The 13,246-nt window shown below is 33.3% G+C and overlaps 2 protein-coding genes across 2 annotated transcripts; both read right to left on the bottom strand.

Moving 5' to 3' along the window:
* Window positions 1–1,942: 1,942 nt before the first annotated feature.
* Window positions 1,943–6,320, bottom strand: LOC146934624 (putative N(6)-adenosine-methyltransferase MT-A70-like). Its single transcript, XM_085706511.1, has 8 exons — window positions 6,169–6,320; window positions 4,486–5,665; window positions 4,248–4,346; window positions 3,970–4,053; window positions 3,518–3,870; window positions 3,143–3,359; window positions 2,733–2,812; window positions 1,943–2,414 (listed from the first exon to the last, which is right to left on the bottom strand). The coding sequence occupies exons 2-8, from the start codon at window positions 5,638–5,640 to the stop codon at window positions 2,147–2,149; spliced, it is 2,256 nt and encodes a 751-aa protein (XP_085562637.1). The 5' UTR covers window positions 5,641–5,665; window positions 6,169–6,320; the 3' UTR covers window positions 1,943–2,146.
* A 1,919-nt stretch (window positions 6,321–8,239) lies between these two features.
* On the bottom strand, window positions 8,240–9,318 carry LOC146934623 (uncharacterized). The gene has a single exon (XM_085706510.1). It carries the CDS (start codon window positions 9,093–9,095, stop codon window positions 8,451–8,453), a length of 645 nt encoding a protein of 214 aa, XP_085562636.1. The 5' UTR covers window positions 9,096–9,318; the 3' UTR covers window positions 8,240–8,450.
* Window positions 9,319–13,246: the final 3,928 nt, after the last annotated feature.

Below are 13,246 nucleotides of genomic sequence, written 5' to 3'. Positions count from 1 at the left end.
GTATACGAACAGCATTTTAAACTTTTTGATGGACAGGTGTTTTCTAATTTCTAACTTTGGTGAAAATTCTTGTTGTGTGGCATATTCGAGAATGAAAAGACGGGGAAATGTGGTCCCTGCCTGGTCCTTATGTCATGTTTGGTCATGAAGCTTTATATCTTTCCCTACTGACGTTTACATAGATTGTTGTGTTTATGGTTGTCACGCAAGTAAGAATCAAGATAATATCCAATTCCAAACTTGAGAAAAGTTGAAATCTTAAGGTTTGTTCAATATGAAGCATGACAACAATCCATTTCACTTATGTTTTATTACCTTCAACGTGTCTGATTTTATACGAATGGAAAATGTTAACCAATGCCTCCGGGGCAATGGTTAAGGAAGCAAATATAGTAATTTTTGCATTGAAAGCTGTGTAATCAATGCATTAAAAGCTTAAAAAGTGTCTTTTTTAACTAGCAATTTCTTCTTTTGGCTTCCTTAACCAGTGCCCCGGGGGCACTGGTTAACATGACCCTATCCGGCCAATGCTATCTACTATTATTCAAGACAATCATTTTTTCGTCTCTCCATAAATCCCGAGGAGCAATAACAAAATGACCATCATCTTATTCATGATATATTATCAAAAACAAATTTGAAAATTAGGTATTTGCTCAAAGACAGACTAATTTCGGGGATTAATCACCGCACACTTGCAGGGATCAATTGAAGTTAAAGCAAAGCTTTGTATGATTGATTCAGCACAAAAATTGTTGGCACCTTAGGAATTCAAACATGAGATTTAGAGAGAAACACATTATTCATAGGTCCTAAACTTTCACCACTAAACCAAGCTTTAAGGTTGAAAAAAATAATATCTTACTCATTATATGTTAACCAATCATTCACAATTATGTAGATGAAATTCTCATTCTAAGCCATACATTGTTCTAGTTGTTTGACTAGTATACTTGACTTTTCATGCAAACTTCATCTACGTGACAATATTTTAGTTGACATTTACACCTTCACATGTATCTCACCTTTGATAAGAAGAGTGCGCTAAGGTATTTTTGATGTCCATTTATCTCTAATCTCTAGACTATATAAAGGACAAGATTACTCGTCTATGATTGACTGAGACATGATTAAATTTAAAAAGTTAATCTGCACCTTTTTATTTTGGATAAAAAGTATTCATACACGCAATAAGTCTATTAAGACTACCATAGGCAATAAAGTTTTTCCAATTTTTTTTTAATATTTTATTTTCGCAACTGAATTATTTTGCAAAAAGAAAATGCATTTTGCAAAGCAATGGGCATGCCGCATGCATAATCAAATATAAAAGACCAAATATTGACAGCTTTGTACGACATTACCCCAATCATACTCCACAAACAAGATGGTACGACCTCAGGTAAGGAAGATCTTCATGAAGCTTCACCAATTACACTCTGATTAACTCGTTTAAGATTTTCACGCACATATATATTACAAAAATTAAATGATTAGAATTAAGAGGATAGTTGTTTTCATCAAATTATTCTTATTAAGGATTGGTGTTATTTTTATTAGCATATAAATACAAATTAGAAGTAATGTTTTGAGACTAGTGTATATAGAGGGTACAATTAAATAGAAAAAACTAGTGTTACATTAGAAAGAAAAAAAAATAACATTCATTTCTTTAAACGACATTTATTTTTAAACAATTTAGAGTCCAATCACAAATCGACAAACCAACTTTTTCAATTGTCAATCAAATCTTGTTGTTATAAGTTGTAGATAAACAAAGATTCCTACCATAAATTTGAATCATGTGATTCACGGTCATGACGTAATTCATCAAAACAAATCGAGATTTCAAAAGTGATTCATATCTAAAATAGATAAGTTTACGTTTGTTTTGAATAAAACTACAACTCACGTATATCATGTAATACTGATAACCATATGCTTTAACATAATAGCTCTCAAATAAAACTTGAATAACAACTATTACAACATTATTTATTTTACATGCCATCCTCGCCTAAATTGGATATTCCAAAAACTTATCTTTCGACAAAAGGAAAGAAAAATGAGAAAATACGGCTTTTTTCCTTCAGCTTTATAAAAGGAAAATTCCCTACCAAAATCACAAGATTGAATTGGTAGAAACTTAGTTAGTGTCCACGTCAATGACCATCGCCTTCTCCTCTGAAGCAGAGGTAGTTGCTGGAGCTGCAGGCTCAGCAGTGGACTTTGATTCTGTGCCGGCAAATGGACTCCTTGTTTGAGCAGCAACACTAGAGTCTACCTCCATAGCAGAAGCTCTGGGAGGTGATGCTGGCTGCACCTCCACATCTGGATAAGCTGCCTTAAACCTTGCCCGGAGCCCTTCATCTACTAACCTTACACCACTCAATTGATTACCAAGAGACATCCACCTGATGGAACAAAAGAGAATATTATAACAGCTTAAGATTACTTTGGATGACTTCAAATATCAAATAATAAAGAACACCATAAAAAACAGTTTATGATTTCTATGGATGAAATTTTGCCCTAAACCTATAACTACAACCACATTAGGTTTTTAGTCCAAGAGATCATTTAATTGATATAGAACATTATCAAGTGAGCTTCACTTACGTAGCATCAAGACTCATTTCAAATCCAGAAAATAATCGACCCCAATCAAACAATTTTAAGATTACCATTAAAAAACTCCCAAAAAAAAAGTGTCGTGAAAATTCAAAACCAACCCTGCATGAGTATTGTGCATGCGAGCAAACAACTCCAGCTTTCTTGTTCTTGGACTTATCCTCTCCAACAAAGGATACATCTGTAGGAATAAATTGACAATTTTGAAATTGTTAAGCATATGAAAGACTTAAATTTGAACACTCAAATGGTAGAATAACTTTAGTACCGTACCAGGCATAGTTAAACTATTTAAAAGATGGAACATGCAAGCTTAACAATAACGAATGTGGAGGAGAGGAAAAGTGAAAATATATCATGCACATGGCTGTTAGCAAGTTGTTTTTGTTTTAGCCAGGCTTATTATAATGTAAACCCTTCTTTTCAATAACATTTTTAAGGAACCCTAAACAAAAACAACCAACTTTTCAATAACTTGTTAGTGAAAAAGTTCGTTGAATATCATACAAACCTCATCTGGCTTTCGGCTTGTTTCCCGGACTTCAGCGACAATAACATCGGTGTCAATGTTTCTGTTTACTTCAGGACTACCCTTTATCCCAACGAGACAATGTTCCTTGCTGTGATTGAGCCAATGGCCGGTACGTCCAGTTCTAATTATTCGCTGAAGTTGATTTGTTTTCACCCAAATGATCTCCTCAACACGTTTATATCCCCAAAGTTCTAAGCTGCAGAACACAATACGAAATATGTGCAAGCCAAATGCAGATTATTAGTAAAAAGAAGCCTCAACTTTTTTTATTTGGTTATGCTAATCAGAATATCAGATGATTTTTTTTTAATGAAAACAAAAAATTAGCATATGACCAAATACAGGTGCAAATACCATTCTCGTCCAAGTTCCATTGCACGCCCAGTGACCCATAGAAAAATAAGCCCATGAGTTTGCAGAGCAGGGACATTAAGAGTGCGCATTTCATCATCCGCCATTGTTCCATAAGGCAGCTCCATGTGAATGTCCCACGGTGGATCAGCCATTATTACTCCAAACTTACCTAATATGTCCATTCTAAAGTTACGTATATCACAGTTGATCCATTGTGGTTCACCAAGTTCCACTTCAGAACAATACTCAGCACGCTGCTGTTTTAGTGGTTTGGGAGGAGGAGGAAGAGCACCCGTCATTGTTGGAGGCAAATCAGGTGTTGGGTCATACTCATAGTGAACATATTTACATGTCTATCAAAGGACAAAAAAGAGAGCACAACTCAAACATAGGACAAAATAACTAAAATGAAGAGAAAATCCAACATAAGAACTCCGAGGTAAAAACTATACCTTCATGTGCCGGCAAGTATCAAGAAAAGAACAGTCTCCCAAATTAATGTCAGTGTGAAGAGCAATGATTCGTCTAAAATGAACCTGCCGAGAAAAGGATCACAAATGCACATCAACAAAAGGCTAAATAAAAGTGTCCGTACCAATTTTCATAGTTTGATTAGTTGAAAATCATATGTCTTAGTATACCAGCTAAAACCAATAGATGGTGAATAAGTTAGAAATGAAACCAGAGAAACAAAAAAAGCTAGTAATAAAATATTGTTCTTGTCATTAACCTTATTACATGCAACAAAGGAACCGGTCTGGCGCCGACAATCTTCTTTTGTCAGTAAGTCACAATATTGCTTCACCTGAGAACCACCTTTAGTTTTGAACTGAAAAATAATACATTTAAACAAGCAGAATTAGATTAAACTGTTCGAAATGCCAGAGTATAGTAAAAGCTGTGAATAATCAAAATTCAAAAATGAAATTTGAGTGTATAGCCTATTAGAGTAAGTGGTGAATTTGAACCTTAGCAGCTACAGCAGCCTCCCTTGCAGTCGGTTTCTGAATTAAATCCAAAAGCTCCTTCCCAGTTTTGGATTTTTGCATCTCCCTAAACGATTTCTTATTAATTATGGCCTCAAATTCCTTCAAATCCTCCTTCAAATCCTCATCATATGTTTTTGGTTTCTGTTGCATTGCATTAATACTACTCCCTGATGCATTTGGCCCCATTGGGAGTCTATGCATCGACGGAATAACTATACCTCTCTGTGCAGCCACCATTCCCATTAGTCCTGGTGCTCCCCTTGGTCCACCACCAGAAAACATTTGTTGTAACCCTGGCATGTGAGGGTCACCATGTGACATCCACATATTATCAGATATTGGCCTCAAAACTGGCCTTCCCATCGCACCCATAACACCGTTCACATTCGTACTACCGGTAACAATTTGTTGCTGATTTTGATTCATATTACCATCTCCGAGACTCGACTCATTTTGCAGCTGCTGCTGATGATGTGCAGTTTCAGGAAATTCTCTCAAGAGACGGGTCCTCTCTATATTCAAAACCATAATTCTTGATTTGCCACTTACAACAAACTCTTCCAATTCAACAGCACCATTATCATCTGCCATTGACCTCAAAGCTATCTCAACTGCAAGTGTCGGCCCTCCTGAATCTCCACCAAGCTCTTGAAGTGCGGCTTTGTCTTGTGGGGTAACCGTTTGATCATTCTCTAATTTCCACAATAAAGTGGAAGAATCGATAGGTGAAAAAGGTACTCGACTTAAAAGACAAACAGCAACCATTGATCGAACAATGGACAAAGGACTAACTTTCTCTGGTTCTGGATTTGTAGTAACAAGAGAGGTTTTAGGGTTTTGAAGATTATTATTATTGTTATTAGATGGGTTTTGAGGTAGTTGTTGGAGAGATGATTTGGGAGGGTTGAAATTGGTTAGAGGAGGAGGGAGAGGGGGTGTCGGAGCAAAAGGACGGTGGTTGAAAGAAGAGAGAACTTTGAGAGAAAGGTCGAGAGAAGAAACAAGATTAGGTATAACGGATTGTACAGAAGAAAGCATGTCCATGTGTGACTTGTGTTGGGTTTCTATGCGAGCTTCAAGTTGTTGCCTTATATCTTTAATACTGTTTAAACCTTCATCTGTCTCCATGTCCATGGATGATGAATGACGGATTCCGATCCTAATTAAACACATAAAAATTCAATATTTATTCAAATGCAATCCATTTAGTACAACATATTTATAATATTATAACCTACACTCTTGCATGTAGTTAATGATAACAACCTATGCAATCCATTTATGGCCCAATTTTGTATCAAGTATCAACCATCACTAATTATGCCACTACACTTCAAAATGAAGTATGTACCATCGGATAGTTGTGTCCGAGTTCAACACCGACGGACACCATTCAACAAATGTGTTTGCATATAATTATTCTCAAACAATTATTGGTGTCATCAACTTGTTAGTGTTTCATATCAGAGAAGTAGGAACTGATAAACCGTAAAAATGAGTGAAGCAAACAATAAAAACTGTAACTTTTTCTGAAATCCTTCTACTTTTATCCACAGTTTCTTTGCTTTATTCAAATCTACTTTCATTTCATGACCTATTTTGGTTACAAAAATTGAAATAAAAAACGCATAATCGAAAATTAAAGAATAAAGAGGAACATACAGATGAATCCAGAACGCAATGCGCAATCTGCAGGTTGCTGGTACGGAAGTGGATACGACGGAATTTCTGGCAGGTTGTACGGCGGCGAGGAGGAACTCCGGTTGGGTTTTCCGGCGAAATGAGTTCTCTTCGTGTTTCTGATGCAATTTGTTGATGATTTAGGGTTTTGATTTTATTTTTTCAAATGAATTTTGTTTTTTTTTTTTTAAAAAATTTAGTGAATGGTGATGGGCCGGTCACTCTTCTTAAGGTAGTGGATTGGGCTTCTAGGTCCACCAAAAGTTCCGAAAATTTTACGTATTTCATCAACGGTGTTATAAGTCAAATATCTCTGGAAAAAAAGTATTATAAATCATGTAATCGATCAATTTTATTTTTTTCTTTCAAAAAGTAAATTGTTTAAAATTCAAGACTGAATAATACACATATAAACTTTAGTTTTGAGAGCAGCGAACTTGGACATACAAACTTAACATTAGCAGTACACATACACACCATTTAACTGAATTTCATGAAAATAGAATAATAATAATAATGCAGATATTTTATGACTTAAAATACTAACTTATTATAAACATCTAACTTAAAAGACTGTATATGGTATTTGGCCTAAAAAACAACTAAACTTACAATCCTACAATACATGATCAAACTTCATGATATCATCATCTCCCTTATTAAAATAGCCAATAACTTTTTTGAATCAAGGACAAAATCAACGTTGTCAAGATGTAAGTCATGGACCCAATGGAGAACATGAAATAGACCAATGGCTTCCCCTAAATCCACATTACAAACGGGTGATAAAAACATGGTCTTGGCAAGAACAAATATACATTCATCACCTCTAATAATAGACCAATTCGAACATGATAAGATTCGATGTAAAAGATGCCATCGCAAAATGTTTGAATTTGTTTGTTGAAATACTTGCGAATGCAACAAATGTATGCATTGTGGAATTAATTATGCAGTTGTGATTGGTGGCGCAATTTGCCATAGACCAATCCTCGAGTAAACAAACAGTTCAATCTAAAATATGCGCGCTCGTTTTAACCACATTTTGCGAACTAAACATTCAAGCAAATAATAACCTTACCAGTTGTGATATTTCTAAATGTTTGAAGTTGATATATTTATAGAACCCTAGAAGCATCATAGGTTCATATTACGACCATTTCTTGCTAAAAAAGATCAAATACTATATAGTTTTTGTTTCATTCACACCTTTGTAGAACTTTGATTTGAATTCTATCTCTACTCTATTGTGCCGGATACAATTTTTTTGTTGGTTTTAATATATCAAAATTTGGCTTCTTGGAAAGAAAAAAAAACATTTTTTTTTGTTTCATTCAGTAATAGTAACATTATTCTTGTAAAATTATAGCACCAAAGTTTTTTTTTAACAAACCAAAATGGAATTATATACCAACACCAAAGTTGATACACTTGGACCAAAAAAAAGCTCAAAATATTTTTTTTAAGGAAAAGCTCAATAATGTTGTTGCTTTTTTTATTTATATAAGAGAGAAAAGTTTTTTAACTTTGTTGTGATTGGATTCCAGTATTATCATGGAATAACACGAAGAAAAAACGAGCACGCATATTTTCATTTCTTCTTTTTGTGATTGGATTCCAATATTATCGTGGAATCACATGAAGAAGAAACGAGTGCGCATGTTTTTATTTCTTCTTTTTGTGATTGGATTTTAGTATTATCATGAAAACGGAGGTAATTCGAGACAAAATGTTAGCAGTTGAAGAAAAAATAGTATTTCTTCTCACAAATAAACAAAGCTAATCTTTACAGAGTACTAAGCACAAAAATTCCATTTTAAAATGGATTCGTCAAAGAAAACAAGATAAGGACAATAATTCGTAATAGGTTGCCATTGTTCTTCTCCAAAGTATTTGGCCTTTTTATCTGCATAATCATTTCCACTTCTTTTAATCTCTCCTTAAATTGTAACACATAATCAACTTCATCAAAATGGCATGCTTGTTAACCTCTATTACTCCTCTCCAAAGAAAAAACCTCTATTACTTCTTCCTTTCTAGTTTTTTACCAGTCTAAACAAAAATGATTATGATAAATTAGGATTAACCATTGATCCAAGAACATCAAGGAAGCACGGTCACATACTACACGGATACATTGACATTGATAATAATTCAAAAAAGTAAAAAAAAAATTATATGTAACTACACATGTTCGATGTCTAGCACGAAACACGTCTTCAATATAAAATGTTGGTACTACATATATATTGAAAACATTGATATCATTTTTGAACAAATAAATTATTATTCTTCTTAGCCTTCCCAACACGCAAAAACGAACCGAACCCAAATAAACTTAAACTACCTTTCGAAAAACAAGGAGTTGGTACATTCAAAACAGGACTAATCCTTAGGCCATTACCATAACTCTTATTTATGGTAGAACATGATGAAGATAGTGATGATTGTTGTCTATTCGAACTCGTTCTCTTTAGATTTGGCGCTGAACCTGTTGAGTTGCTTCGCGACAAAGGAGGAGAAAAACATACAAAATTTTTATTTGCATCACAATTCAGACTTTTGCTTTTTTTGAATCCTATAAAAGAACTAGACCGAGTATTTGTTTCTTGAACTTCTTTCTTTGTTTTAGTCGAAAATGGTCGAGGCGGAAGATTCATATATCTAGGTTGTTCTTTATAAGATGCAGTGTTGTTTTTCTTGTCATGTATCTGCAATGGAAGTATAACTCCATTAGAGAAAAGTTCATCAGCTGAAGATGTTTCAAATTCAATGTTTCTGCTAGTGATGAATTCAAAATCAGTATTTGATTCAAGGAGCAGTGTGTCTCTACAAGAAACGCCATCATGTTTCATTGGTGAAACATCGTTGGAGAAAGAGAAACGAGGGGAAGAGGTTTGAGAACACATAACTGAAAACAGGTTCACTCACTTTCAAAGTCAGAAAAGGTTGAAACAAAAGAAGGTGCAAAGGGATTTTTTGTCTATTGTTGGAAAATAGTAGAAACGAAAAAAGGAAGATGAATTAAATAGAGAAAAGGGTATCTCTGAAAGTTTGGAAATTATTGTGTAATATTAGATTTGGAGGTACGTAAATGTAACCATTTTCTAGTTCAGCTGAACTGAAGGAAGAATATTTTGGTATATTCTGACAAGTTCTATTAAGATATATATGGATTTTGAGGGGTTTCTATCCTAACCACTTGCGATGATTTTTCTCCTATATTTATGTATATTTTTATGGTAAGACTAGAAACATTGACTTATTATTTTTTTTTTTTTTTTAAGTAACATGGTTGTTAGACTATGCGGAGAAGTAAAATATCCAAAAGTTTGAGATCAGCCTTGCAAATAATATCTATAATAACTATCAAGTGAGCTACGTTTACGATATAATAATATCATCTTATTTATCTCTAATATTATAAAGTATCACCAATAAAATGTTATTTAGATGACAAAGTCACGTCAAATACCACATTCATACTGAATTATAGGCAAAATTAACCTCAAGTTTTTTCGAGCTTTATAACCACTTAAGTTAAATTTGATTGGAAAAACTATTTTTTATATGCTTAATTTGATTGATTTTTATTCATATTTCATGTCAAAGCGAATAAATAAATATTTATATATTGGGTTAGCTTAGCTAATCTTTCATCATTTTCTTTTTTATAACAAAGGTAAATTTCTAACAACTAAACTACTTAGAAAAAAAATAAACATGAAATAAATTAAAGATGCCATCTTTCTATCATTATCTTTTGTTTCCTAGTAATATCCCAGGATAATAATTTCTTAACGGCATCATTAGTAGAGTAATATGGTTGATAATAATCCTATAACACTTGGATAGACAAGGCTGCAAACACATTTGGGTTTTATCACCCCCATGACTAAAAAAGTATTCGATATATACATTTTTTCTTTAAAAAGGAAATCACAATAATTAATTCACTCCAACATTAAAAGTTTTGAGGCACAGACAATAGTGCACCCTCCGATCACTATTATAACCAAAACTTTGCATTTTAGATTCATTAAATTAATGATGTGTATGATTTTTATTATAGACCACATACATCATTTAATGAATGAATCTAAAATATTGATTTCACCAAAATGGTGTATATTATTTACCATTATTTCACCAAAATAGCGAAATAAATAAAGAAAAGAAAAAGGATGCATGTATTTGAAGCATTGTAAAAAATGAAATTGATGAAATGAAAGAACATTCTACCCACCAATTAAATTTAACAAGTAGAAGAAAGTCTTAGAAGTTTAATAACGTGAGAGATTAACTTTTATAGTGTAATATTTTTACCGAACATTCAATCAAATCACGTCACCACACAAAAAAAGAAGTCACGACACCAAAAAAATCAAATCACTTCATAGAGATGTTTTAGAAACTAATATGTAATATAAAAAGAGTCATGTTCATGTATTGATTTGATTTATTTATTTATAATAATTATTGAAAATTCACACACACGAGTGGAATAGTTGGAGTTTGAACTCTTGTCACAACATGCAACTTAGCAATTTCAGCATTTTTCTTTGTTGAACAAGAACTTGCAGACCATATATAGTGATTTGATGTAGTCCACGTCTGAAAATGTTTTACCTGATCAATACAAATTAAATTCATAACTTAATAGTGGTGCTAAAAACGTTAATCAGACCATTTCTCTATCTTCATAAAATATTTTCGTTGCTGTTTCACCACCAAAAATAAAATAAAATAAAAATATTTTTGTTGCTGTTTACAAGTCCAATAAAAAAAACGAAAACTTTAACAAGTCAATGAATAGCAATTTTCCGATAGTAGTTTATGAGCCAAATGGTTAGGTGGAGGCTAATTCAATTCAATGCCATGATGTCAATGACCAGCTCTCTCAGAGACGCAAGTTGTTACAGTTCATGCCCAAGAATAATTTATTTCTCTAAGAAATATATACATCCTATTTTCAAAAATTTAAAACTCATGATTCATCTTTCCTCTTCCTATATTCCAAAAATGACTCACTTATTTTACTTTGACACGAAAATTATGTTATCCATCATCCATATGATTGTTGAATATTTATGGTGGTAAGGGTTCTTTTGCAACTAAAAAAGACTCGAGATTGAGTCTTGTATCCAGCATTATGTGAACAAGATTCAAACCACGTCTATTATGTTAAAAATATGAAGATCTTACCTAAAATGTTGGTGAATTTATTTATAGTATATATGTTGACTCTTTGTAAGCAGTTGAAAACCTAGTACAATTGTGGGGTGAAATTGTAATAATTACGGTGAACTACAATGATTTTGATAAAACTACAAAATATAGATTTTAACAAAATTACAATGTCACTATAATTTTGTCAAACTCGTCGCTCTTTCAAACAAACTTAGTCGTTCACCTCAGCCGTGCAGCCATAAACTTTTCCAAAAGTATAGCTTCTCAAGGAACGTGATTCGCATGGTAAATTTTAAGAATCATAAGAAATATGTACGTGTATTCATCGATGATTAATATTAGTTACTTCATCGTTGTTTTTTTCACTTTAGAGTTCCAACACATCATTTTGGACTATAAAATTTAAGTCTTCCTATAATGTAGGGACAAATTGAGAATAACAAAAGTATTAGTATAGATCTATGAAGTATGAGTACATACACGGATATTAAACACTACAATGACACACCAACACGGATAAAATTTTGAGAAAATAACACAATTTAATGTAATCACAACTATTAGTGTGTCATGCCAATATCAGACTAAAACAAATGTTGAATACCGAAATACGTCTTCAATAAAAAAGAAGTGCAGTGCAAAAAGCGGTATAGATTATGTATAGCATGGTAAGCGGGGTGTCCTTTGAGGACGGACCCCCGTACACACAACAATCTATTATTTCCTCCTTTATTGAAGACAAATAACCTATTTCACAACTTGGCATGTGTATATCTTGATGCAGAAGAATGACTGAACACAGAGCCATGTAATAATAAATTATCCTTATTTCAGATGCTCAATACTTGTCACAGCATGAAGCCCCACATACCTACCATTTAAAGGGCCCCACAAAGCAGATTTGGCAGAAAACATTTTTGAGAAATGATATTTTGACAACCATTTTTTGACAACTTTTGGACAACTTTCTCTCTCATACTCACATAATATTGTTATCCTTGTGAACATTAAAAAAAAAATTGGTGGTAAAGCCACTTTTGACTTTTGTTCACAATGGCAATATACTTTCGGTGCCAATATCAAATTGGTTGGCATAATTGTATGCCATTCCATGAATAAAAAATGGTTGAGGCATGTATTTTGCCGGCTATAAATAGACGTCCCTTGCAACAAGCAGAATCATCCCAACAACAATCAATAACTACACAAACAATAAACATAGTTTGTGAGAGAAAAATATAGAGAGAAAAATTAGTTTCTTCTGGGAGGTTTCTCCTAGTTTGTGTTAGTTAGTATTCTCCTATTTATAAGAGAGAGTATTAATTGTACTCTCCTTGTATTTAGAGAGAATGATCCTGTAATTTCTTCCACTTAGTAAAAGTTCTCTACTCTTGCCCCGTGGTTTTTTCCCCTTATTTGTTGAGGGGTTTCCACGTAAAATATTGTGTGTTCAGTTCCTCTTTTCTTGTCTCTTATTTTAGCTGCGTGATAATATTTTGTTACTCTGGTACCCAACAGTGGTATCAGAGCTACTGGTTCGTAGTTGTTGTTCCGCTGTGATAAACTAGTGGTGTGATAAGAAAAATCTTAGTATGCTCTGTGGTTGCGGTGTAAACCGATCTTCCACATCAGAAAAGAATTCTTATTATTCCGGTCTAGTTTGAAGAAAAAAAAATATGTTTGGTGTAAAAACCATGGCAGCAAAATTTGAGATAGAGAAGTTCAACGGGAGAAATTTTTCCCTGTGGAAATTGAAGATAAGGGCAATTTTAAGAAAAGATAATTGCCTAGACGCAATAGGTGGCAGACCTGCAGATATCACTGACGAAAAGTGGAAAGAGATGGATGATAATGCCGTTGCCAATTTGCA

This window comes from Medicago sativa, chromosome 4 (assembly GCF_051527215.1).
Source record: "Medicago sativa cultivar Bolivia chromosome 4, Bolivia_mono, whole genome shotgun sequence".
Taxonomy (NCBI): Eukaryota; Viridiplantae; Streptophyta; class Magnoliopsida; order Fabales; family Fabaceae; genus Medicago; species Medicago sativa.
The sequence above is the reverse complement of the archived record's forward strand: the minus strand, read 5'-3'. Positions and strand labels throughout refer to the sequence as shown.

What these genes read in the sequence shown, in the direction of transcription:
- LOC146934624 (XM_085706511.1), bottom strand. Translation starts at nt 5,640, where the DNA reads ATGGACATGGAGACAGATGAAGGTTTAAACAGTATTAAAGATATAAGG. An exon ending in ATACTTGCCGGCACATGAAG is followed by an intron (nt 3,871 to 3,969) that starts GTATAGTTTTTA and finishes GTCCTTTGATAG; the next exon opens with ACATGTAAATATGTTCACTA. An exon ending in CAAGCCGAAAGCCAGATGAG is followed by an intron (nt 2,813 to 3,142) that starts GTTTGTATGATA and finishes TTATTCCTACAG; the next exon opens with ATGTATCCTTTGTTGGAGAG.
- LOC146934623 (XM_085706510.1), bottom strand. Translation starts at nt 9,095, where the DNA reads ATGTGTTCTCAAACCTCTTCCCCTCGTTTCTCTTTCTCCAACGATGTT.